At 37.3% G+C, this 23,988-nt stretch overlaps 5 protein-coding genes and 1 long non-coding RNA gene across 9 annotated transcripts; 3 read left to right on the top strand and 3 right to left on the bottom strand.

The window, feature by feature from the left end:
• Positions 1-5,111: 5,111 nt before the first annotated feature.
• LOC106303708 (L-galactose dehydrogenase) lies at positions 5,112-6,642 on the top strand. Its single transcript, XM_013740010.1, has 5 exons — positions 5,112-5,356; positions 5,478-5,706; positions 5,784-6,083; positions 6,186-6,314; positions 6,399-6,642. The coding sequence occupies exons 1-5, from the start codon at positions 5,175-5,177 to the stop codon at positions 6,528-6,530; spliced, it is 972 nt and encodes a 323-aa protein (XP_013595464.1). The 5' UTR covers positions 5,112-5,174; the 3' UTR covers positions 6,531-6,642.
• Positions 6,643-7,057: 415 nt separating this feature from the next.
• On the top strand, positions 7,058-7,704 carry LOC106306295. Its single transcript, XR_001263125.1, has 2 exons — positions 7,058-7,341; positions 7,499-7,704. It is a non-coding gene; the product is annotated as an uncharacterized LOC106306295 (long non-coding RNA).
• Positions 7,614-13,085, bottom strand: LOC106306294 (dynamin-related protein 3A-like). Of its 2 annotated transcripts, none has more exons than XM_013742863.1 (20): positions 12,586-13,085; positions 12,232-12,514; positions 12,129-12,157; positions 11,951-12,052; positions 11,673-11,741; positions 11,529-11,588; positions 11,280-11,393; positions 10,806-10,854; positions 10,598-10,707; positions 10,380-10,472; positions 10,207-10,299; positions 9,991-10,128; positions 9,610-9,723; positions 9,451-9,540; positions 9,292-9,331; positions 9,051-9,202; positions 8,808-8,954; positions 8,630-8,682; positions 8,446-8,545; positions 7,614-8,343 (listed from the first exon to the last, which is right to left on the bottom strand). In XM_013742863.1, exons 1-20 carry the CDS (start codon positions 12,967-12,969, stop codon positions 8,146-8,148), a joined length of 2,418 nt encoding a protein of 805 aa, XP_013598317.1. In that variant the 5' UTR covers positions 12,970-13,085; the 3' UTR covers positions 7,614-8,145. The 2 variants fall into 2 exon arrangements, with proteins under 2 accessions (XP_013598317.1, XP_013598318.1); XM_013742864.1 differs by having other exon boundaries at positions 9,451-9,537; positions 12,586-12,969.
• An 845-nt stretch (positions 13,086-13,930) lies between these two features.
• Positions 13,931-17,720, bottom strand: LOC106306454 (protein EXECUTER 1, chloroplastic-like). 2 transcript variants are annotated; one of them, XR_001263151.1, is made up of 12 exons: positions 17,261-17,720; positions 17,054-17,170; positions 16,885-16,950; positions 16,662-16,768; positions 16,476-16,557; positions 15,581-16,309; positions 15,382-15,505; positions 15,013-15,182; positions 14,705-14,779; positions 14,530-14,622; positions 14,272-14,425; positions 13,931-14,151 (listed from the first exon to the last, which is right to left on the bottom strand). XR_001263151.1 is itself a non-coding variant. In XM_013743081.1 (11 exons), exons 1-11 carry the CDS (start codon positions 17,654-17,656, stop codon positions 14,333-14,335), a joined length of 2,052 nt encoding a protein of 683 aa, XP_013598535.1. In that variant the 5' UTR covers positions 17,657-17,719; the 3' UTR covers positions 13,931-14,332. The 2 variants fall into 2 exon arrangements, 1 of the variants encoding a protein (XP_013598535.1); XM_013743081.1 differs by having other exon boundaries at positions 13,931-14,425; positions 17,261-17,719.
• Positions 17,721-17,822: 102 nt separating this feature from the next.
• LOC106306455 lies at positions 17,823-19,184 on the top strand. Its single transcript, XM_013743082.1, has 5 exons — positions 17,823-18,138; positions 18,225-18,361; positions 18,441-18,558; positions 18,747-18,827; positions 18,919-19,184. The coding sequence occupies exons 1-5, from the start codon at positions 17,944-17,946 to the stop codon at positions 18,985-18,987; spliced, it is 600 nt and encodes a 199-aa protein (XP_013598536.1). The 5' UTR covers positions 17,823-17,943; the 3' UTR covers positions 18,988-19,184.
• A 304-nt stretch (positions 19,185-19,488) lies between these two features.
• Positions 19,489-23,093, bottom strand: LOC106301815 (probable disease resistance protein At1g61190). Of its 2 annotated transcripts, XM_013738298.1 has the most exons (3): positions 22,912-23,093; positions 20,130-22,740; positions 19,489-19,677 (listed from the first exon to the last, which is right to left on the bottom strand). In XM_013738298.1, exons 2-3 carry the CDS (start codon positions 22,602-22,604, stop codon positions 19,663-19,665), a joined length of 2,490 nt encoding a protein of 829 aa, XP_013593752.1. In that variant the 5' UTR covers positions 22,605-22,740; positions 22,912-23,093; the 3' UTR covers positions 19,489-19,662. The 2 variants fall into 2 exon arrangements, with proteins under 2 accessions (XP_013593752.1, XP_013593751.1); XM_013738297.1 differs by lacking the exon at positions 22,912-23,093 and having other exon boundaries at positions 20,130-22,905.
• Between the last annotated feature and the right edge of the window lie 895 nt (positions 23,094-23,988).

Raw genomic sequence — 23,988 nt, 5'->3', positions numbered from 1 at the left:
CAAAACTTAATGCTTCAAATTTAAAAAGAAACACAATTGAATTAATCACGGGATCAAATCTATTATAGAAAAGAAAAATGTGAATATTAACGTATTCAAGGAAACAAAATTCGAAGAATTGAAATACTTACCTTAATCGATCGGAGAATATTTGTGAAATAAAATTTGCATGACCAGAACTTGTATAGTATCACATGGTTTGATCCCTTTTTTTTTACAGTAACGCCGTCATTAAGTGTATCGCTTACGGTGCACTTGCTCATGTTTTCAATGATTTATAGATTTCTATAGATGCAGACATAGTATTATGTTTTATAGTGTTGGCAAATTAATTGGGGACAAGGTAATCTATTGTATTTATTGTATATAATAAATCTTTTGGAGCTGATATTATATGTATATCTTGCTAATATTTTTCATCTTTCATAATAAGGCCGATTTAAGAAAGTTACTAACATTGATGGGTTTTCCAAAATTATCTTCGATCCCACTGGTGTTTCAGAAATTGATGCTTTACGATTGATGTAATACATGCATTCACATATTTTGTTAAATAATGTTTTTAATTTCTCAAGATGATCTTTTTGTTATTGCTCATAATAGGATCGCAAACGAAGACTTCTGAAGACATTATTGACAGCAGTTATTTTGTCTCTATTTTTCATTTTCTTTTGTTTTCTGATACATTGTTCCTTTTATATTTTATTAGACTATTGCTTATGTTTCATTTAATCTTATATTTATAATTTACCTTTATGCAAACAAATATACAATTTAATTTTAAAATCCATCGCATATAAATATACTAAAATTTTTAGCTATAATCCGTACTTTCTTACATATATTTTTCTTACTATGACTTCAACTTTTATTATGTCTACATATTAGATCTCGACCCGCACAACCGTGCGGATGATTATTTTTATTTTTATACACATAATTATTTATTTTACATGGCTAACTATAATATTTAACATATTCCAAAATTTTTAATATAACATTTTAAAACACGAAAAATTTATAGTTCACATACAATAACTTAATTTATATGTTTTAAATTTTCAGTGATAGCATATATTAAATCATGTGATATAAAATTGTAAATTGTAAAATCTTATTGATTAAGGATCAAAAATGTAATTGAAAATTATTATATTAAATTAGTACCGTAAATTTAGTAAAATATTGTACGCGAGATTAGTTATAATTACAAAAATTAATTAGATATTTTAAAAGTTTTTTTAGTTAAAATGAAATATATATTTAATTTTCAAATAAACACGAAATTAACTAAAAAATTAAAATTTTGTTTAATTGAAAAATGAAATATACATTTATTTTAAGCAAATACGAAATTGATTGAATATTTAAAAGTTTTATTTTAATGAAAATGAAATATATTTTATATTGTAAAAATGATATGAAAAGATTTTTATTCAGGTACAATTTGAGAGAAAATATAGGAATATCTATTTGATTTGTTTGTTATAAAATATTTAAATAGCTGAAATATTTATACAAAAAATAATTTAAACAACTTTCTAAGAGTGGTCTAAATTAAAAAAAAAATCACAAGTACAGTTTGGCAAACAAGGAGATTTCATCAGTGTTGGTTGGAATGAGCTGTGTCTCACAGGTACTCAAATCTCAAATCAATCTCACTGGAGTTAACATATGAAAACAATGTGTGTTTTGTAGGTTCCAAACGAGGATATATATAGTACACTTTACTGTTTACATTGGAGTTGTTTTATGGGCAAGTATTACACTTGGAAAATAGCTTTTGGCAAACGAATACACACTTGTTTGTAGTAATTTATTTTAATCTGTTTTACAAAGTCAATTTGGCGAAAGGGTCAGAACATAGAGCCGTAAATTAACAAAAGTATCCACTTGTAAATAAGTTTAAGACTATTGATTTGACTGCACAATTTTAGAAGTATTAAAATGCAAGACAATTTCTTCAAATCTTTCCATATAATTTTGTATGTTTTAAAAATATTATTATCTAGTAGAAACTTCGAAACACTTGATATACAAATCATTATAATACTTTACGTTCCTTGATGTATATTTTATACTCTAGATAACTTCTATGTTTTATGCTTGTTAATTACTATGACTTTTACCAGGTCAGGTGAATGGATGGAGATGATGTTAATTGCTTATTATAATAGAGGTGAAATCGTGAAAACGGTTTCTAATTGTTGGTCTGACCTGATCAGTGTATAATTGTCTTTCTTTCCTTTTTTAGTTCAAATGGTTTAACAATTTTCCATTGTTTATTAGATTAATAATTAATTCAACTAAACATCAACTTAAATAGAATGCCGACACAATGAACAATAAGAAAACATATTTTCATAACAAAAGTAACATAGAAATATAAGTCTTTGGTATTCACATGATTTCTTAAAACAGAATAAAATGTAATGAGAATCAGAATAAAATGTAATGAGGATCAGAATAAAATAGTTACACTCCTTACCTGAATTTTATATATCTTAATTCCAATAGAAATTCATTTGGAAAAATATTTTTTTTTTCTGCAGCCAATATATTCTTTAATTCTCATTCATCTCCAACTATTTTTCATCTTAAAGGAACTAATAGATTAATTCTTCATTTGTCCCTTTCAGTAATGAAGAGTTTTTTTTTTTGAATAAAGTTAACCATAAATGAGCTTTGAACATCCAAGATCCCTATGGAATCAAGTACTACTATATATGCACTTTATGCATAAGACCATGTAGGAGTCTTTCCCTCTCATTCTCTGATATATATTTTCTTTCTAACAATTCATACTAGATATCGACCCGCACAACCGTGCAAATGATTATTTTTATTCTATACACATAATTATTTATTTTACATGGCTAACTATAATATTTTAACATATTCCAAAATTTTTAATGAAAATGAAATATATTTTTAATTTTCAAATAAACACGAAATTAACTAAAAAAATTAAATTTTTGTTTAATTGAAAAATGAAATATACATTTATTTTAAACAAATACGAAATTAATTGAATATTTAAAAGCTTTATTTTAATGAAAATGAAATATATTTTATATTGTAAAAATGATATGAAAAGATTTTTATTCAGATACAATTTGAGATAAAATATAGGAATATCTATTTGATTTGTTTGTTATAAAATATTTAAATAGTTTAAATATTTATACAAAAAATAATTTAAACAACTTTCTAAAGATGGTCCAAATTAAAAAAAAATCACACATGAATTAAGTCATAAATTATGTTTTAATAGTATTCAAATGAATCACAAACAAGAAGAGCCTAGTTTCTATCAGTCTTGTCTTCCCTTTTTACATGATTAAAACTTAAAGCACGTTTCTTGTCTCATTTCCAGGAAATCATTGAGCTTAGCGTGAAAATGTCATTGATTCATCAACTATCTTGTTCTATGATCTCTTCTTCCTCATCCACTTTCTTAGCACCTTCAAGTTTTAATCGCAGGTGCGTCTACTTTTGTTTCTTTACTCTCTGTTTGCTGCTTATAAACACTAGTCTAAAACGGCTTTTCTCTCGGGCACGGTTATCGAGTTTTCAAATTTCAACATGTTCTCCGATGCCGGTGGTGCAGCCGCACGCCGGCATCGCCTCTGCCAGTCTTTCCTAGCCACGACTCCATCTTTAATTCACTTATGTCTTGTATCTCTTATGGTTTCTTTCAACTTTGCTGCTCTGGATCTACTGTCAACACTACTGGTAGAGATCTCTGTGGCCTCGTACTGTTGGTCGGAGTTCATCAGAGTGGACCTCTTCTCCGGGGACTCCTGGATAATTGTTTCAGACGATACCACTCTCCATCTTTTCATCCTCCATGATGTCTGCTCTCATCAGCTCTTCAGATCTATAAATCTATTTAACTCAACCTCAGCGATGAAGCGCCTGGCTGAAGAAGACCCACACCGTAAACGACCGCAGCCACACTGCGATTCCATTCCGGCGACCAGATCTATTTCTTCAAAGCTTGATAAGGTTGTGTTGTCTGCGTAATACTCTCACCTTCGTTAAGTTATATTCTTTCCAGTCTTGCTTGGAAACCTGTTATGGTGGAGAACAGTCTCCTCCTCCGACTTGTCTCGATGGCCATCTAGCTTGTTCCGGTGAGCTCTGGAAATACCCACCAACCACTGCTCTTTACCTGGAAGATCAGACAATTATCACAAAAATATTTTGATTGATTACATACCTCAAGGCTGGAATCTCTGAGCATGGAGGACCGCCTGAAGCAAGAGAGGGTACGGATCGGGATCCGGACCCAATCCAGAAGGCTGGATGAGGAGAAGGATTGAACCATCGAATCCTGGCGGAGGATGAGGGGGACTTGGTCTTGTTCCATAGGAGAGGGCTTCGATAACAGTAAACAGAGAACAGTCGCACCCGTTTTAAGTGGTGACTCCGAGATTTGAAGACTGAGCAGAAGACATTTTTGACCAAAAAAAGTGATTAGCGTTGAACATCTAAGACCATCATTAACCTAGCACCCCAAGTGGGGTGCTTATTTTTTTTTTTAGTTTTTTTTAGTTCTTTTCTCTGTTTAAAAAAAAAAAAAAATTAAAAGCGAACCAGTCGCGGGTCGCCACGTGTCAGTGGGACCCGCGAAAAACTCAAGCAGCGACGCCTAATCAGGCAATATAAGCGCTCCGTTTTCTGTTTTTATGGTGGGTTCCACCCATAAGTAATGAAAAGTAATATGTTTGGATAAAGTTAACCATAAATGAGCGTAGAACATCCAAGATCCCAAGTGTATCACGTACTAGATAATACACTCTGAATCAATAGTTTCTCTAAAAAAAAACTATGAATCAATAGTTCAACCATAACTTAATATTTAGGAAAAAAAAAATGAGAACGAGAAAAGCATATAGTTCCAAAAAATATTATAGAAGTCTAGAACTACAGAGGTACGATTGATTTCTATACCATGTAAACGAAGCCGTAATCTCGATCGAAAAGGGTATAGCCGTAATCTCGATCGAAAAGGGTATAACCGTAATTTCGAGAACTTAAGCAACCATTTGCATAAGAAAAATAACAGGTGTAAGCTTGTATTCTCTTCTCTCAACCATATATCTATCCATCTCCCCAGTTGCATCAGTTTTTTTTTCGAGAGAACCACTTTTGTGTCGATCTTTTTAACGATGTCGATTCCTCAGGCCAAGATGGAGCTTCGTCCTCTGGGAAACACAGGCCTCAAAGTTAGCTCTGTTGGCTTTGGCGCTTCTCCCCTCGGAAGCGTCTTCGGTCCAGTCGCCGAAGTCGATGCAGTCGCCACCGTACGCGAGGCGTTCCGACAAGGCATTAACTTCTTCGACACTTCCCCGTAATAATCACTTATTCTATCTCTCTTCATCTGAAGAACTTACTGATTCATAGTCGATAATTGTCAGAATGATTAGTAGACTTGAGTGATTTGGATTCTTGAAAGTTTTGATTTTGTGAAGGTATTATGGAGGAACACTATCGGAGAAGATGCTTGGTAAAGGACTCAAGGCACTACAAGTCCCTAGAAGCGACTACATTGTTGCAACCAAGTGTGGACGTTACGAAGAAGGTTTTGACTTCAGCGCTGAGAGAGTAACGAAGAGCATCGACGAGAGCTTGGAGAGGCTTCAGCTAGATTACGTTGACATACTTCACTGCCACGACATTGAGTTCGGGTCTCTTGACCAGGTTTTTGACTCTCTCTTGGTTTAATTACTTTCACTGTCTGTGTTAACGTTTGCTAATTGTTGTTTCATGTCTGACAGATTGTGAGTGAAACAATCCCTGCGCTCCAGAAACTGAAACGTGAAGGGAAGACACGGTTCATCGGTATCACTGGTCTCCCGTTAGATATTTTCACTTACGTTCTTGATAGAGTGCCTCCAGGGACGGTTGATGTGATACTATCGTACTGCCATTACGGTGTGAATGATTCGACGTTGGTGGATTTGATACCTTACTTGAAGGGGAAAGGTGTGGGTGTGATTAGTGCTTCTCCATTGGCTATGGGTCTCCTTACGGAACAAGGTGGTCCTGAATGGCATCCTGCTTCCCCTGAGCTCAAGGTATTGACACATACCATTGTCATAGAACACTCCGTTGCATGTAGTATTCTATTAACCATAGATGGTTAGATTCTTTGTTATACTTTTATTGTTTTTGTGTAGTCTGCTTGCAAAGCCGCTGCTGCTCATTGTAAATCAAAGGGTAAGAAGATCACAAAGTTGGCGTTGCAGTACAGTTTGGCAAACAAGGAGGTTTCATCAGTGTTGGTTGGAATGAGCTCTGTCTCACAGGTACTCAAATCTCAAATCAATCCCAATTTTTTTTCCCTTTGAAGTTGAGATATGAAAACAATGTGTGCTTTTATTTTGAATCAGGTAGAAGAAAATGTTGCAGCAGTTAGAGAGCTTGAAGATTTGGGTATGGATCAAGAAACTTTGTCTGAGGTTGAAGCTATTCTCGAGCCGGTAAAGAATCAGACATGGCCAAGTGGAATCGATCAGAAGTAGAAGCTCTTTTGTTGTGTTTGTTCACATTTACTTCTTGGAGTGCTTTGATGTGTCCGATAACAGTTTTAAGTTCAGTTGATACGATTAATAAAGTTTTCTTAGATATCAAAACATCCTCAAGTGGTTTCATTAATAAGTTTATGGGGAAGAAGATATTATTACAACAGAAAAAATAAAGTGTAGAATGTGTGAACACGTTTTTGAGGAATATAACCGAACGCTCTGGAAAGAAGTGAGAGAATAATATTAAAAGAAACTCCAAAACAAAAGCAAACACTTTGATTGCATCACCACCGATGCTTCCTCTCATCTCTAGAACTGTGTCGAATGTTCCATTCCACCAAAGCATTTGATTCCTAAACGTCTTTTATATCTCTCTTATTCTTCGCCGCTTTGTAAAGGTTAACTTTGTGTGTACTTTCAAGATTATTCTCAAATTCTCCTCCACACATTCTTTTTATTATTACTTGTATAAGAAACATCCTTGAAGGAAGCCGTGTTCTTTTGGCAAATATAAATATACACGTCGACCAAGCCCTTATTTCTGCTCTAAATATCTTAGTCAGTCTTCTCTCTCTCTGTCTACTATTATTTTCCTTCGTTTCCCAACGCAAAATCTACAGTTTATTAGTCCTTTTCAGTGATTTGATCGCTTCTCTACCAAAAATATGAGTGATCCAAAGTATGCTTACCCTTACCCTGCTCCGGGAAACTACCCGCATGGCCCGCCGCCTCCAGTTGGAGTACCACCGCAGTACTATGCTCCACCACCGCCCCCGCCAAGAAAGAAACCTGGTTTCCTTGAGGGACTGTAAGTGTTGTGTCTGACTTTCATTAGACTATTTTGTTTCTATAATTAGCGTGGCAAATAACTAAGGAGTTAGGACTAAGGTTTATATTTTCAACGTGTTATGGAAACGTTATGAGAATATTGTATTGATTCTGTTGTAATTCGTGTGTTGATGCAGACTTGCGGCTATGTGTTGTTGCTGCCTTGTGGATGAATGTTGCTGCGACCCGACCATTATATGCATTGATTGAACTTCTTTAAAAAGAAATTTAGATCTCTCTTTGTGTGTGTTATTTTTTTTTTGGTTATGATGAGATTTATGTAATAAAATTTTATACCCCTTCAAACTGAGTTCTTTAGCCAATACAAATACACGTTGACAAAGATGGATTCATAATCCATTTCCTCTGCTTCTGTTGCTGATTTTCTTGAGCAACTGCAAGTTGTTTTGCCTAATTCGTACTAGTTTATGTAATTCATACAAAAACCTTTATCGATATTCAACAAAGTTGTGAGGGAACTCAAATAGGGTACATTATTTTTGAACCAATTCAAAAATATGTAGAGTGCAAGAGTTTGCTTCCTGTTATTGTTACATTACATGGAGCATCTGAACCCAATAGGAACTACTATATCACCTTCTTACTCTCTCCCCAGTCAAACCCAATGCTGACTCCAACACCCGTTGTCCCATTCTCTTATATAACTTTCTTCATTTTGCCAACGCATAACTTAATTATACTAAATACCTGATGAGAGTCATTAACCGAGTGAAAATGCGTTTTATCATTTATCAAAAGTCAGATATATTGATTCTGGATCATGTCAGAATCCATATCCGTTTTGGTGTTGATCTCCTGCTCTTCTGTATCTTCTTCCATTACCTCGAGATGCTGAGTATGGTGAACTGCTCATTGAATACATCGAAGAAGATGTCGGCAAGTCCAGATATTTCGACACGCCTGTTGTATCGGTACCACCATTGGAGACTGATCCTGCTTCCAAAGGCAACTCGTCTAGTGTCTGCTTAACACGCAAAACCATATGATTATATAGAACATACATAAGAATGTTTTTTGCTGAACCAAACTAATGTGGAGAGTTAGGTCTAAGCTGAGAACATACCCTGTAAGCTTGCTGAAGAATGTGGAGAGTCTCCTGAGTGTGTTTCCTCTTACCTGCTATCTCATCTGGCTCTTGCAGCATTTCTTCAAATAAGTTCTCCCTGCACCAGAATGATATGAATACTCATTAATAAGAAACTATACAAACACAGATGTGAAGTACTAACAGAAAACACATGCATCACCTGTAAAGCTTCTTGATGAAGACATTGTGCAGCTCACGTTTCGTGTGGTTTACCTGAGCATGATATAGAAATGGTATCAATATCTACAGAGCTCAGTTACTTTCAAGACAACAAAAAATGCTTTTCATATGTAAGTTGAGTTGCTGCAACTAACTTTGGGGAGGTATGAAGTACTTACCAGGAAATGCATGATTGCTTTTGGTACTAAGTCCTCAATGTTCTTCCTCACAATGTCATAGTATGATTTAAGTAACAGCTTTGTTATCTGAATTTCAATATCTTCCTGTTCTGTATGGGTTTCGGATGGCCTCAAGACAGCCGGGGGCTTCAGGCAAGCAAAGGAAACAGCATGAGTTGAATAGGTAAAACATGTATGTGGGTAATGTGTATGATTGAACCTATGACAGCACAGAAGACACACCTCCTTTAGGTAGATCATCGATGAGTTGTTCTGAGACGTATCCTCAACATCTTCACTGAACGGTTTGTTTAAGATGTTTTCTTTGGTGGCTCCCTGGTTATTACTCCCTCGGAAAATGGAAGGAATGCCCCACCTTGATTCACTTGCATTTGCTATAAAGAATCAATTGATCAACAAAACCACAGTTTATTTATTTGTTGAATGCAATGGAAAGCTAAACATGACAGCATTAGAACATTACCAGCTGGTGCAGCTTTTTCAGCATCTGCAGAGACAACTCCCTGGGAACATGTAATGGAGAAAGCGTCAAATAACAACTCTTTGGCTTGACAATTTCAAATTTGCTCATGGGCGTTAGTGCCAAGTGCATGAAGATATATAGATAGAACTATAACATTACCTGATCCACAACAATTCCATTAGCTTGTCTTCCGAGAAAAGATCGAGACTTCACCTGAGAAGATGTTCTATCAGGCTCCACTGTATCCTGCTACATTAAATTAAACGTATAAGAAACACTAACCTAATTTTCATTTAAGTTGTTCAGCGTACTTCATACCTTTGGTCGTGCCACAGGATGGGGAATCCTAGAAGACTTCACATGTTGCATTGCAGCCTCCACGGCCTTGGTTCCACCAATAAAATTTGGATGTGAAATGTTTATGTAATCCATCTGCAAACAACACGCAAGACATTGACATTACCATTGAAGCAATCAAGACCACCCGCAGTAATAATTTAGTTCAGATTTTATAAGAAACTGGTCGACCAACAAAAGGAGAAATAACAACTTCTTAAGCTAAAAGCGGCTCCTAATCAACCAACATGAGAAAAAAAATCAGTTATTGCTCCTTATAGACAATACATGATCTCAACTGATAATTTATTCTGGGGTAAATGACATCAATTATCATAGGGATCTCTAATACATTATACATACCTCCATATCAATGAGATCCCCGATCATTGCTTCTGAGGGTTCAAGACCTCCTCGCAGGAAATCCCCTATAACCTCATCCATGCGCTTTCTCAGGACAGGGAAGCGCTGCAACTCATTCATCATACATTTATGGCTAATCTGTAAAGAAATTCAAATTTGTGAAGAAAATGAAACTAAGATTATCATATTTATCAACAACCAAAAAACAAACCTCACCTTTATGAGCTCATCAAAAATGAACCTGGCACACTGCAGGCTAGGATCTAACAAACGAGATATCTGCCTCCTTACAAGAACTTCAAATGGAACCTATGCAGAAAAGATTGAAGTCAATAGATTATAATTAGATATGCATCCAAACATGCTTAGAAAAAAATCACGAAAACTACGGCCGGAACAAATAATGCGGATCTTGGACCAGTTGCATTCTGGATCGCAGTCCGAATATCATCATCTGTCAAGTCTTCGCACGGATCAACCTCCTGAAAAGCAATGTAAAGGAAGTTCATCAGTCTAAATTCAAAAAGAAATCCACCTCAGTAGCTCGGGAAGCATATACAGATTAAGTAAGAATTGATTAGAAAAGGCTAAAGTTGTGCAAGCGAACCTCCAAACTCTTAACAAAGATTGATTGGAAAATATGGTGAATTCTTGCTCCTCCGGAGAGCTCGGATGTAGACATTTCTTCACTTTTCCCTTCCAACAATGAAGAGTATGCTGTTTCAAAAAGTTAACCATGAGGTTCACTATCAGCTAAAAAAAAACATAAAACAAAGAGCCATTGTCTCAACTAAAATATCTTCTTTAGATATTACCTTCACAGTATTTTGAAAGAAAGTTGAGGAGAAGAGCTCCTTGACCAGCCTACAGATTTCAAGGACAGTAAAGACCCAAAGAATAAGATAAGTTCAAAAGACTAAGCAATTCATAAAGAAATGAAAAAGAAGCATATTACGATTTTCGATTTAAAATGTAAATATTTAGAATAAGCTAACTACATATTGGCCAACAATATTCTACAAATAAGAACACCTTCGAATGAAAGTTCTACCAGATGTAGATTCTTTTATGTTGTAGTCTAAAAATAAAATACTCCATGAATGTCATGAACAGAGAGGGCTTATGCATGAGCAAATAGTCTGGAAGAGAAAATTTCTACTCAAAACGAAAAGATTGAGCAAAAGACATTATAAAGTGGAACAAATGGTACGTTACCAAAGCCAATACCAGTGTCATTGTTAACAAAAAAAATCAGTAGATGAGCCGCAAATTGGGTAATGAACACATACCCTGGACTCTGTAATTTCACCATAGCTTTGATGCTCCTTAGCTGTAGCGACCAAAGCATTACTTATACGTGATTTCAAATCAGGAAGCAGAGCCTTGATATGCTGAACAAGAATCTAGAAAAACATGCAACAGAAAGGCTAGCTTCTATTAGTCATGGTCTAATATAATACATACCAATACCAGATACGAAAACTATTAAAAGGAAAAGAAACTAGTCAGTAACAACAAAAAAAGTTCATCATGCATACCTGATTTAGCTTCTTAGCTAGCTGAGGGATACCCACACGATCAGCAAGACCATGATAAGCCTGTGAGATACCCCAAAAAAAACTCGAATCAGGACAAATCGAAAGAATATCAGGAAGGGAGTGGGAAAATTGATGAAATCATACTGGACGACTCTGGAAGAACTTCTCTTCTGCGGTTAGTGCATCCTTGACTGAACGGTTTAGTAAAATATCCTGTTTATCAAGACCAAAGAAAGTTTAAACGCTGTGTGAATGCAGAGCCACATAAATAATCCATCACCAGCATTGGTCTGATGTGGTTTGAGTCTAAGTAGTCGAAGTACAAATACATGAAGAATAGTAAAAAAATTAAAGGAAGAGTCGGAATACTATATTAAAGCAAGACAAACGTAAGACATATCAGCACAAGACCACAGCTTTACCTCCTGACAACGGTTTACGACTCCCACATATCCAAGTCGTAAAGGCACAACGTTTCCAAGAAGTAGATTACGAGCATCCGTTCCTTTGTCCATGATATCCAACTGCAAACATCGAGACCAAACATACTTAAATAAAGGAAAAACAGAACCAAACTACAATGATAGTAAGCATATGTACCTTTGTGATAACACCTATAGTTCTGTGACCTGGAGACAGTAAAAAGTAAAGATGAGTAACGTCAGTAAAAGCCCATTAAACAGATCATTAGTCTTCTACTTACCATCAGGATCAGCGTTCCTTGCAATCTGAAGCGCATCCGAGTTCGCCAAATCCGAATTAGCAGGAGTAACAGCCAGTATCAAACAGCTAGGCTGCTTGATGTAAGACAAGATCATGGTTCTAATACGCGCTTCAATATCAGTCGGCTGGTCACCCACAGGCACCTTAGTGATCCCAGGAAGATCAACAAGCGTGATATCCAACACATTGGGAGAAAATATCTTCAAACGAATCTGCTTGTCCTTAACACCTTTGTTCCCACCTGCTAACCTATTCGTCTCAGCCTACACAAAAAAAAAAAGATTGTAACTTTAAAAAGGCAATACAAAGGGTATGATATGAATCCAAAAAGTACCTCAATTTCGCGGCGAATCTCTGAGAAGTCGTAGATACGATGGTTGCTAGGCAAGTGGAGGAACTCTCCCCACTCGTCGTCGGATGATCCTCCACTAGACTTGCTTTTGGTCTGGACTAGCTGGAGGACGAGAGGTCGGCGAGTGCAGATGTCGTTGCCGCGAGGGAGGAAGTCTCTGCCGACGAGAGCTTCGAGGACGCTGGACTTGCCGCTGCTCTGGCTCCCGACGACGGCTACCTGAGGAAGCTCGATCGAAGAGTGGCTTCCGAGCTGAGCGAATATGTCTTGAAGCTTGTTGACGATGGGAATCACGGAGGATCCTAAAGGCGAGGCTTTGGGAGTGGAAGAGGGAGGAGAGTCGTCGGTTACTTGTTCAACGGCCATGGATTGGATCGAAAGGTGGAGACTTTGGGTCGATTTCGTGGGTACTGTGTTGGGAGAAGACAGATAGAGATGCCTCCTCTCTCTCTAAAGTATTATGAATGATAAAGATGACATTTTTATTTTATTTATTTGAAGTTAATTATTATATATCTATAGTTTTGCTTAATCATCAAGCTCTTGTTACACCGTGTTCTACAAGGTCCATGAGGAATATACTTTTCAATTTTTGATTAAAAGGGAAGCTTTTTCGGGATATTGTTAAGAGGGTATTTTAGAATCTTATTCGCAAAATACGCAAGTGTAGATGAAAAGGACATAAGTGAGATTAGTTCAACCAGTTGAGTGTATGTTGTGTAAGGAAAATGTGAAAGGGATGTTGGGGTCTTTTAGTAGAAGAGGAGCTTGCGGAAGAGATCCATCGTCTTGGTTCTTATAAGGTCTTTCTCTCTATTTATCCTCAAGTCTTCGTGGATGCTCTTAGATTTTATGTGGAATCTGTATCCTCATTTCCACCTACTCTTCTCTGAGATCTAAAATCTTGATGTGAAATGTTTACTGAAAACATAAAAGATCCTGACGATTTTGATTTGTGGAGGAATTAGATAACGTTTGGAGTCTTGTTTAATGACGATCAATGTGCCAACATCTTTGAAGCTTTGGTTGGGACTTCGAGAGCCGATAAGAAGCGCAAGATAGTGGCATTCCCTGGAGAACTCTTGCTCCAAGGCGTTCACGACAAGGTTGAGATCACTCTCCGACCACCTCCACCGCAGCCACTTCCTGAGTTGCCCATTTTCTTTCTTTTTTTCTGTGTAATGGAATGATAAAACTCTAAGATCAATCGTTTCCTTTGATGTTTCTCCCTATTGGAATCACATATTATAAGCTTGTGTTCTTTTCCAGTTGTTGCAACAAAAGACATCTAACAAGACCAAGATTCCTGCGTTGTATAGACTGAAAATGTACATTAGAACAACTCTTTATCATGTTTACATCCGAGTAGCAATCTCTGAGAAGTGAACATACATTAAATTTACACATATCTATACCTACTTCTCCAACCTTACAATCCAGTTTCTTTTCTGACAAAAAGTCTCAGAATCCGACTACTTCACTGCATGATCACATACTCTGCCGTGTTAATTCTGGCCGTAATCTAGGTGCCTTAAGCCAAGCTCATTACTGGTCCAGAAAGATAAAGAGTGAACCCTGAACTTGACCTAATCTTATCTTAGGCATAAGTTGATTCCATGAATCTACAAATAGTGAAACCATTCTAATCACCTTTCTGAGTAAACTTACAATGTGTATAACCAGAAGAAAACTCTTCCTCGATTGTAGAGCGAGAAGACAAAAAAAAGCACTAGGCTTGAAGCTTCAGGCGGTTGAAGAACATAACAAAGTGATATTCAGGTGCCCAATAGACAAATCCAACGACAGGTCCTCCTTTAACATACTGCATCAAAACCCATACAATTTAACAAACATATCACTCAAAACATTTGAGTTTGGAACATCAAAAAGCTAGTTTTAAGTTTAGTGAGAGATGAGGAGAGGAACCTTGCCATCCAGGATAACAAGCTCGCCGTCCACCCATCTTGGATTACGAAATCCAGGATCAGCAAGCCTACCTTGTCCTTTGTATCTAGCAATCTATATATTCAAAGAAAAACTCCATTATGATGCTACACAAAATAGAGTTAAATGATAAATTTGGATAGTGTTGTAAGCATACCACTCCAAATTCTTCAGGGATGAGACCTCTATGTGGAAGCTCATAACGTCTACCAATCTTTGCGCGAAAGGCTACCTATCATCACATACCACTTTTATAAGGCCACCCGTTATGACCTTTCCTTTCTTGTGTCATAAAAGTAAATGAAGGAACCATGATTGGTAACGTAATATGCTATTTCATTCTTCTATTAGCTTTCACCTTCAACTACTGTAAGCAGGCACAAGCTCTTTCCACTGACCATTTAAACTAAGAGTTTCCATATTTGTGCTAATACCTCATATACTAGAACAAACAAAGAAACTAACCTTCCCAGCAGGCACATAAGGATCTCCAGTTAGTTTCACAGCTTCAACATATTCATAAAATTCAATATCCTTTGACTTCTTAGACTCCTTTCCACCTTTCCACTGGCCAAATTTGCGTTTTAAATGAATCACTTCTGATGTATTAAGCCCATGTGCGCCAATATATAGCCCTGGATAGAGATGAACATAAGTTTTCAGAATCCATTCCATAATGAGAGTTGCTGTGAAAAAAACAAATATATACTTATAGGGAAGGGTTGCACCAACCCATTAGTCACAAAAAGAATGTAACTTCTAACAGCTAAACGAGCCATATCAACTTGTAGAACCCATTTCCATTTTTCAAGTTCTATCAATTTATTCACTCACCATTTAGAGGATCTAGCGATGGTGTCACATCAATGCGACGGAATCTCGTCAAACCAGACAACTGTTGACGGTTCTGAGCCTGGCTGAGAGTGAGGCTTAACAGCTCCCCAACCTCCTTAAGCATCTGCAAAGCAAAGTTTCTAAAATAAGAAACAATAAGGAACAAAATAAGCCAAAGCACACACAGAGCAAAACAAACCTTGACAGAAATCTTCTTCTCTTTCTCAATGGATTTGGCCAGATCAACCATAATGTTATCAATCCTGCGTCTACTTTGGCGGTTACCTTTCCCATCAACTAATGTACCTTCCACACCTTTGGACTCTTGTTGTACGTTTAAATCCTTCTCTAACCGAAGATGAAACGAAGACTTCTCCACAGATTCAAGATTGGCAGGGGATCTAAGTGACTCTTTAAGAGGTTGGTGTCCAGAAAGTCTACCAACAATGTCACTTATCACAAACTTAACTGCTATTTCCTTCACTCCGTTGCTGTCAATGACTTCATCTGTCACAGATTCCAATTCAATATCAGCGCCTTTTTCATCTGTTTCAGTTTCAGCCTTAGTTTCTTCTTCCACAACTATATCTTCTATATCAAAATCACTCTCTTCATCATCAGCTATCTGCTCAATAACTTTAGAGATGAAATCTTTGTCCACCTTTCCAGGGGAGTTCACTTTCATGACCTTGACTTTGACACCAGGGATCATATCTTGCAGGAAAGTCTGGAAACCAGAAGATTCATCAAGGAGATCAGAATCGTCGTCTGAGTTGTCACTCTCTTCTTCATCATCACTAGGCTCGACGGCAAGATTACCTGTATCTTCCTTCCATACAGGCGGAGTCAAAAGCCTGGGAGTATTCGGACTTCTTGTAGGTATAGTTGGAACGTCTGCAAAAATCTCCTTCCATTTTAGGTACACTGCCTGAAAGAAGCAAGTTCGTCATGAGCCAACTTAGAGAGCAATTTGCTATCGACTAAAAGGTCAGATTCCAGTAAAGAACCAAATTCATCGAATAAACGAATATCACAAGTCACAAACTCAAACTAGAGAGTAACTACATACGACTTAAGTTAAGACGGGAATAAACCTGTTTTTTGTAGTTGCCTTTTGCATCGAGTGTGAGAAAGATTTCAAAAAGAGGAGCACCCGCAGCAGATGTACTAAGTTGCCTGAGAGAGAAAGGATTTTCATATAAAACAGTGTTCCAAAACAACAAATAACATAGAGAAACTAAGCTTTTTGATACACTATAGATAGAATAATAAGTTATTACCGAGGATTATAACTTCTTGCCACATATCTTCCATGCTCTGCGGTGATTTGAACAATAAGACCAAAAGGATCTTTGACATCTTCCGCAATACCGGACCACCACCCTACCTACAAGCCATATAGAGAAGACAATGCAATACATTAAAAACAAGAAGAAAGCTCTCTACACCTATAAGGAAATACTAAACCACAATTATATAAACGAAAACAGATAACGAGCTCACCAACCCAGCGCCAGCTTTGTCTCGCAAGTATACTGCATCCTTGTAACGCTCTTCAAGAACAGCTCTCTACCACATACACACAACAACAAAAACATCTTTCAGAATCAAATGAAGTGAAGTTTGTGTTAAGAGACTATGATTGACATTTTAGAGAGTAGAGAGTTTATACATTGAAGCTGGACATGACTCTGCCAACAGAGTCGTTTGCAGATGCAGCTGCAATAGCCACCTTGAGCCTCGCAGCATCTTCGTAATCTTCTCGTTTAACGGCTCCATTCAATTGAGACTGTACCCAAATCACAAAATCTCAACTTTACACACTTTCTACAACACTCTTTTGTTCGAAATGAAAACTTTGGTGTAAGAAAGTTTATACCTTTAGGACGGAGAGAAGACGGTCTTGATCATCAACATGTTCAAAATGCTTCTTCCACCGCTCCCAATCCCAATCACTTTCCTCCTCTCTCTTGACATTCCCACCGGAAACGACGCCGTCTCCAGCATCCTTCTCCTGATTGCCGTACCAGCTCATAACCGAATCAAACCGTTTGATGGCGCTCTTGAGAACATCCTGAATCGCAGCGTCCCATCTAGGATTACCATCATCATCGGAGGAGGATGATGGATTGCCACCGGAGGAACAACGGCAGAGGGAGGTAGGATCGGAGAGACGGTGAGGGTAAAACGGTCTTTTGGCGGGAGTGAGTCTAGATGACGTGGCGGCGGGGGAGAAGGCGAGGCTTTGTGACGGAGGCGTAGATAAGGAAGTCATCGCTCGCCGGAGAAAGATCGAAATAAAAAGAAAGAGAGAGAGGCTTTTATGTATATGTGGCTGATATGGACTTTTGTCTTTTTCCTCTTGTGATATTATTATTTACACAACTAAACCAAAACGCAAACTCTTTTGTCTGATGTCTGAAAAAAAATTCAACCAATGAACGAACGAACACAGTACAAACTACTTATCCTAAAAAATATATTTTTTTTCTTGCTAAAAAAATCAATCATTTTGAGCTAAGCAGAGAGTGAATCCTCGCCGGAGAGAAAATCGGATTTTAGATGGAGAGGAGGGCAGAGGACAATGAAGAAACCGGCGAGCCTTCCGGTGAAGCCATAAGATCTCGGCTCAGCAACAGAGCAGACCCTTTCCTCGTTGTTTGCAGGTGTTTCAGCTTCGTTACCTCTCTCGTCGCTATTCTCTGCGTTGTTGTTAATGTTCTCGCCGCTATTCGCTCCTTCCGGGATAGCCACGATGTAATAATAGTAACCCCTCTCTCTCTATTGTCTCTCTCTATTGATGTTCGTCGTCTGAAGCTTGTTTTATGATCGTTTCATGGCAGATATTCGATGGAATATTCCGGTGTTATGCTGTGTTGATTGCTTGTTTTGTGGTTCTAGCCGAGACAGAGTGGGGATTCATTTTGAAATTTTCAAAGGTTCTTGAGTACTGGGCTGGGAGAGGCATGCTTCAGATTTTGTAAGTACTGAGGAGCTCGAGAAAGAGACCATTGTTTGGTTGGTGTAAAGATTATAATATTGGTTTGCTTTTGTATCAGTGTGGCTGTGATGACAAGAGCTTTCCCTGACTATATGACTCAAAGGAAGGATCTCTTGCTTCTTCAGAACATCGCAAGCTACATGCTCCTCGCTTGTGGTCTTATCTATTTCATTTCAGTAAGATGTCACATTCATAGTTCTATTATTTCCTCTGTTCTCTTGCGTTACTGTTGAATCTTTTTCTTCATAATAGTTTTTGGTTGATGTAGTGGTTGTATCTTTGCTTATATGATCAATCTCTTTTCAGTTTTGGATCTGCTATGTTTGATTTGGTTTAATCTTTTGATCGTTTGTCTGAACTTCAGGGGATTTTATGCATTGGTTTTCTGAAACGTGCTAGACAGCAGAAAGAAATCTCAAAAGAACAAGCTGTCAAGGATCTTGAGGCAAGTAGTGATAGTTTGAGTTTATTGTAGTGTCTATATGTGCATTCCATTCCTCAGATGGCTTCTAAATCATTGACCCTTGATGTTGCAGGAGATAGACAGACGCAGGGAAGAACTGGAGCAATTGCTCGTGGAGCATCGGAGTAGAGACGATGTGTGAATGTGATCACAAGTACAGTAGCTTCATTTGAACAGACGAGATCAGTTTGTTTTTGTATTAAAGGATTGTGTAAGCTCTCTGTTTTCATCTTTTCCACTTTGTTTGCATATTGACACGCTAAGCTTGTAATACTTGTCGTATAAGAGACGAGCACTGTTGAGATTTGAGAATGATACTTCAATCTTCTATTTATTCAATGTCAAGTCTTTAGCCTCTTGGCCATCACATTAGGAACTTGTAATTTAAGAAGTTTCTTTTGTCTTCAGCATCATCGCTTCCCTCATCATCAGACAACACTAGAAGAATGTTACCATAGCAAAAAAGCGAGTGGCTAAATCTTTACTCTTACTCCTCTTGTTGACTCCTTTTTCCATTGGTCACAATCCAAAATCAAAATCCTCAGTAAAAGTGCAGGCATCACACACACTCTTAGAAAGATCTATTTCCTAAGAGCATATAAACTGTTTGAAAAGTATACTTTTCTTTTTTGAAAAACTAGGAGAATGATAACATATTTCAAGTGATACATTTAATGTCTTACGTTAAACAACACAACAGCCTCTTATGCAAAGGAAAAGCAATGATACAATCAATAATCCAAATGAACAACAACACATCAAGAAACTGGAAGAGAAAACATCAGATATAGAAGCCTGGAGCCAGATTGAAGGGTGTTTACATCTCTCTACCCTGATGAAAACCAAAAACAAAAGAAAAACAGAACACAAAGTTAGTGACATTAGTTGGAACGCACTGAAATTGAAAGAACAACATATATATTCTAAATTTTTTTAACACAAAATTTTTTTCTGCAAAATCTTTTTCATATTTAATCTCTAAACTATATTAAGAATCTGAAAAAGATTATAATCCGTTTCTAATTTTTTGATATTTTTTTCTTCTCCCATATAATTCTTGCTTAATAAATGTGAAAGTAAGACAGAAGAAAGATTGGTGGTTTGATCATTTGAAGAGATCATTCAATAACATTCCTAAATCTCAAAATAATTTTCTATTATGTGTTCCAAATTTTTTTGTTGGGTATATATTTATTTTGCAAATGGATCATATCAGCCTAGTAATGATGATGCACACCTCATGCTGACATAGAGCGAGAGAGGATAAGAAAAAAAAATAGTTACCAGACTGATTACAGGCGAGAAACGATTTTTGGTATCTTCGTCCTCCCATTCAAGCTGAGCTTCCTCTTCAGGCTTCATTACTATTGAAAGCTCATCAACTCGTGAGACGCTTGTAGCATTTAAGGGAAGCTTTCTCAGCTTGGGACACTCTAGTTTCACTATTTTCTTCAAAAATGGAAAGGGAAGAGGAGTCCAGTAGATACTCTCCAGCTTCGGCAACCCTTCCAACAATATCATTTCTAATTTCTGAAAAGGAGGTGAAGTACCTGTAACCTTTTTCGCTTTCTTTTTGTTTATAATCTCTTTCACTTCTTCTGAATTTCCAACGTGGAGTTTGACAAGATTCGGAGCAAACAGCAGCCAAGTCAGATCCGTCATGCCATTCAAGTCAACTATCCCCACGGTGGAGAGGTTGGTGAAGAAATATGGAACCGTCGGATTGTGTAAACCAGACGAGTTTCTCTTGCTTTTCCTCCAGTTTTCATTGGTATCAATCTCTGAGACATCAATGTTTGTGACATTGATGTGACGGAGATTCTCCATACTCATCAGCAACGATAAGTAGATTGGTCTTAGCTGAACATCGAGGGTAATATTGAGACGACGAATACTCAGAGAATCGATGCACTTCGCCAGCCTTTGATCGCCTAACAGTTCCTCCAAGCCTGAGTCCGTAGATATACTAATGGTTAGAACTTGTAGATGCTCCAAGTGCTGCAGCTCCTTCACTAAGTTAACATCTCCATGAACTTTAGAATTTAGTAGTTTCAAACTTGTTAAGCTCGACAGCTTTGATATCCCTCGGATACTACAAAGTCTTTCTGTACCAGTCAAATTCAGGTGAGTTAGCTTCTTTAACCCTCGGAAACTAGCTGGCAGTTGACGTATATTTGTATAGGACACGTCAAGATACTGCAAGGAGGTCAGCTCTGATATCTGCTCTGGAAGTCCACCAATGATGTCATTTCTAGATAGATCCAAAACAACTAACTTTTGCATAGATTGGATGAATTCACCTGATAGATAGTCCAAACCATTTTTCTGTAGGAGAAGCGTAGTAAGTTGAGAACACATGCTTATAGGTTGTGTTATATCTTTAATATGATTACCAATTAATGACATCCTTCTCACAGCTCCCCAATCCTTAACTTTTGGTACATCATGTAGTCCGACAGCAGCTTGCACGACAAAACTCTCTTTCTGTTTCCCCAAATCCGATGCAATCCATAGAGCCATTTCTCGAATCACGTCATGCATCCCAACCTTTATTGTACCAAACTCCGTTAGTAGATTTGCACGGATAAGGGTACATAGTAGCTCATAACCTTTATTCACAGCGCTTTTCAAGACTTGGTACTCCCCGATGAATCCCTCGCATATCCAGCATTCTATCAAACTCTCTTTAACTATCTCATAGTCTTCCGGAAAGAGAGCACAATACAGAAAACATGATTTGATATGTTCATCCGCCAAGTTATCGTAGCTATACTTCAGAATCGGAAGAATCTTGTTTTCCATGTCAGAAAACTCTGCTGCGGATCTAGTCAAAACATCTATTGCATGCTCCCATTCTTGTACCGTCGTTTTATACGACATTGTCTCACCGATAACACTGAGCGCTAAAGGCAGACCATGGCATTTCTCAGCGACCTTCCTTGCAAGCTCGACAATGTTGGGATCTCTACTTAACGTACTCTCTCCAACCTTGATTCTAAACAACTCCCACGCTTGATCTCTTTCCAAACACTTGACTTGCATCGGTTCATGATCTCCCATCCTCCCACATACTTCCTTGGAACGTGTGGTGAATGCTACTTTGCATCCATTTTCTCTAGTCGGTTCCGGAACTCCGATGGCTTCTAAATCAACTTTCTCCCATATGTCATCAAGCATTAAAACAAACCGCGTCCCTTTTAAAACTCTGTGCATCTCCGTGGCTTTATCACTTTCGTTTTTCCGTGTCCACTGGTCGTCGCAAAGACGTAGCTTCTGTGCAATATCTTCTTGAAGCTTCGAGATACTTGCACCTTGAGACACCACGATCCAGATCACAACATCAAACTTACCAGACATCGTTGCAAACTTGTTGTGGATTTGTTTAAACAGGGTAGTTTTGCCTACACCACCCATTCCATGCAAACCCATGATTGCAACTTCCTCTTCCATTAGTCTTTCCCACGCCGTTTCAAGCATTTCTTCCTGACCAATCGTAGTTCGAGTAGGCCTCTCCACCACTTCACATATCATAGTCAACTCAGTAAGTTCTTGAAAGTTACCCTCTGATTTTAGTTTCTTAACCTCTTCCAACAACAAGAATACTCTTCTCCCATAGTTATAGCTCAAACATACGTTTTTTGAGCATATAGCACATAGACACAGCTTTTGAAGCTGAGCAGGACTAGTACTAAGAGTATCATCAACCCGTGTATTAAAGCTCTCAACACGTGTAAGCCATACCTGGACAGGTTTAAGCATGTGTCGATGTTTTATCTTCTCTCTAGCTACTTTGTTCTTCACCACATCTTGAATTGCTCTGAGATCTTCCGTTTCCCTTTGCAGATCCCTGAGATTCTTCTTGAGGTTTCCAATGTAACCTTTACTACATAAGACGCTAATGGCACGGTCCAGCGTCGCATCACAAGAAGGTTGGAAGGACATACAGTTCCCCATAGTGATAGAAGAACAGAGAAAATTATTTCAGTAGAGTTGAAATCTGAATGAACTGGTTTAGGATGAATTATTGGAGATAACAACTTTGCTACAATACGGCGAAAGACATTACCTATGCTAATTTCAGACCGCTCCTTTTCCATATGAAGACTTTGATCATTCTTACTTCAAGTCAACTAAAGTCCACATACCACTACTTTTTGGCAATAATACTGGCTTGAAATTTTAGCATACAGTAAAATTAGATCTTTATTTCTGCCATGTTGGCAACGGAGTAGAGAAGACGTGTGAATGTGAATCACAAGTACAGCTTCGTTTGAACAGATAGGATCAGTTTGTTTATGTATTAAAGGATTGTATTCCACTTTGGTAAGTAAACAGAAAATACTTGTCCTGTAAGAGACAACCACTATTGATAATAGTTCATCTTCTATTTGTTCAACATCAAGTCTTTGGCCTCTTTGCCATCACAATATAACTTGCAATCAAGAAGTAGGGATGTTATAATGGGTTTTGTTAGTGGGTTTTTAATGAGTTTTAAAAATAAATAAATGCTAATTTAGACCCATTTAGTTAAATGGGTTTTAAATGCGTACTTTTGTTATGACCAATTTATTAAATGGGTTTTACTTAAAGTTAGTGGGTACCATCTTAACCCATTTAACTTAATATAATTAATTAATTATTTTTTTGTAGGAAAATGTGATTGTATAGTTTTGACGAAAAATTCGATTTTACGATTTATGCAGAAAAAATTCGATTTTGTAGTTTTGGCAAAAAAAAAATTGAATTTTATAGTTTTGACGGAAAACACATTTTCTGGTTTTGTCAGGAAAATCTGATTATGCGGTTTTGGCGAGAAAACTCGATTTTGCGGCTTTAGCGGGAAAACTCAATTTTTACGGTTTTGGCGGGAAAACTCGATATTGCGTTTTGGCAGGAAAACTCGATTTTACAGTTTTTGTGGGAAAACTCGATATTGCGTTTTGGCAGGAAAACTCGATATTGCGTTTTGGCGGAAAAACTCGATTTTACGGTTTTGGCGGAAAAACTCGATTTTACGGTTTTGGCGGAAAAACTCGATATTGCGTTTTTGGCGGAAAAACTCGATATTGCGTTTTTGGCGGGAAAACTCAATTTTACAGTTTGGACGGGAAACTTGATTTTTATGGTTTTGGCATAAAAACTC

This window comes from Brassica oleracea, chromosome C7 (genome assembly GCF_000695525.1).
Source record: "Brassica oleracea var. oleracea cultivar TO1000 chromosome C7, BOL, whole genome shotgun sequence".
Classification (NCBI taxonomy): Eukaryota; Viridiplantae; Streptophyta; class Magnoliopsida; order Brassicales; family Brassicaceae; genus Brassica; species Brassica oleracea.
This window is presented reverse-complemented; position numbering and strand designations above follow the sequence as displayed.

Coding starts and splice junctions, on each gene's coding strand:
- LOC106303708 (XM_013740010.1), top strand. CDS start 5,175: ATGTCGATTCCTCAGGCCAAGATGGAGCTTCGTCCTCTGGGAAACACA. Junction 5,357..5,477: donor AACTTCTTCGACACTTCCCC/GTAATAATCACT, acceptor GATTTTGTGAAG/GTATTATGGAGGAACACTAT. Junction 6,315..6,398: donor GAATGAGCTCTGTCTCACAG/GTACTCAAATCT, acceptor ATTTTGAATCAG/GTAGAAGAAAATGTTGCAGC.
- LOC106306294 (XM_013742863.1), bottom strand. CDS start 12,969: ATGGCCGTTGAACAAGTAACCGACGACTCTCCTCCCTCTTCCACTCCC. Junction 12,515..12,585: donor AGATTCGCCGCGAAATTGAG/GTACTTTTTGGA, acceptor TTTTTTGTGTAG/GCTGAGACGAATAGGTTAGC. Junction 8,546..8,629: donor TTCATCAAGAAGCTTTACAG/GTGATGCATGTG, acceptor ATTCTGGTGCAG/GGAGAACTTATTTGAAGAAA.
- LOC106306454 (XM_013743081.1), bottom strand. CDS start 17,656: ATGACTTCCTTATCTACGCCTCCGTCACAAAGCCTCGCCTTCTCCCCC. Junction 16,769..16,884: donor ACAAAGCTGGCGCTGGGTTG/GTGAGCTCGTTA, acceptor TATGGCTTGTAG/GTAGGGTGGTGGTCCGGTAT. Junction 14,623..14,704: donor TCCCTGAAGAATTTGGAGTG/GTATGCTTACAA, acceptor TTGAATATATAG/ATTGCTAGATACAAAGGACA.
- LOC106306455 (XM_013743082.1), top strand. CDS start 17,944: ATGGAGAGGAGGGCAGAGGACAATGAAGAAACCGGCGAGCCTTCCGGT. Junction 18,139..18,224: donor CCTTCCGGGATAGCCACGAT/GTAATAATAGTA, acceptor GTTTCATGGCAG/ATATTCGATGGAATATTCCG. Junction 18,828..18,918: donor AAGCTGTCAAGGATCTTGAG/GCAAGTAGTGAT, acceptor TTGATGTTGCAG/GAGATAGACAGACGCAGGGA.
- LOC106301815 (XM_013738297.1), bottom strand. CDS start 22,799: ATGGGGAACTGTATGTCCTTCCAACCTTCTTGTGATGCGACGCTGGAC.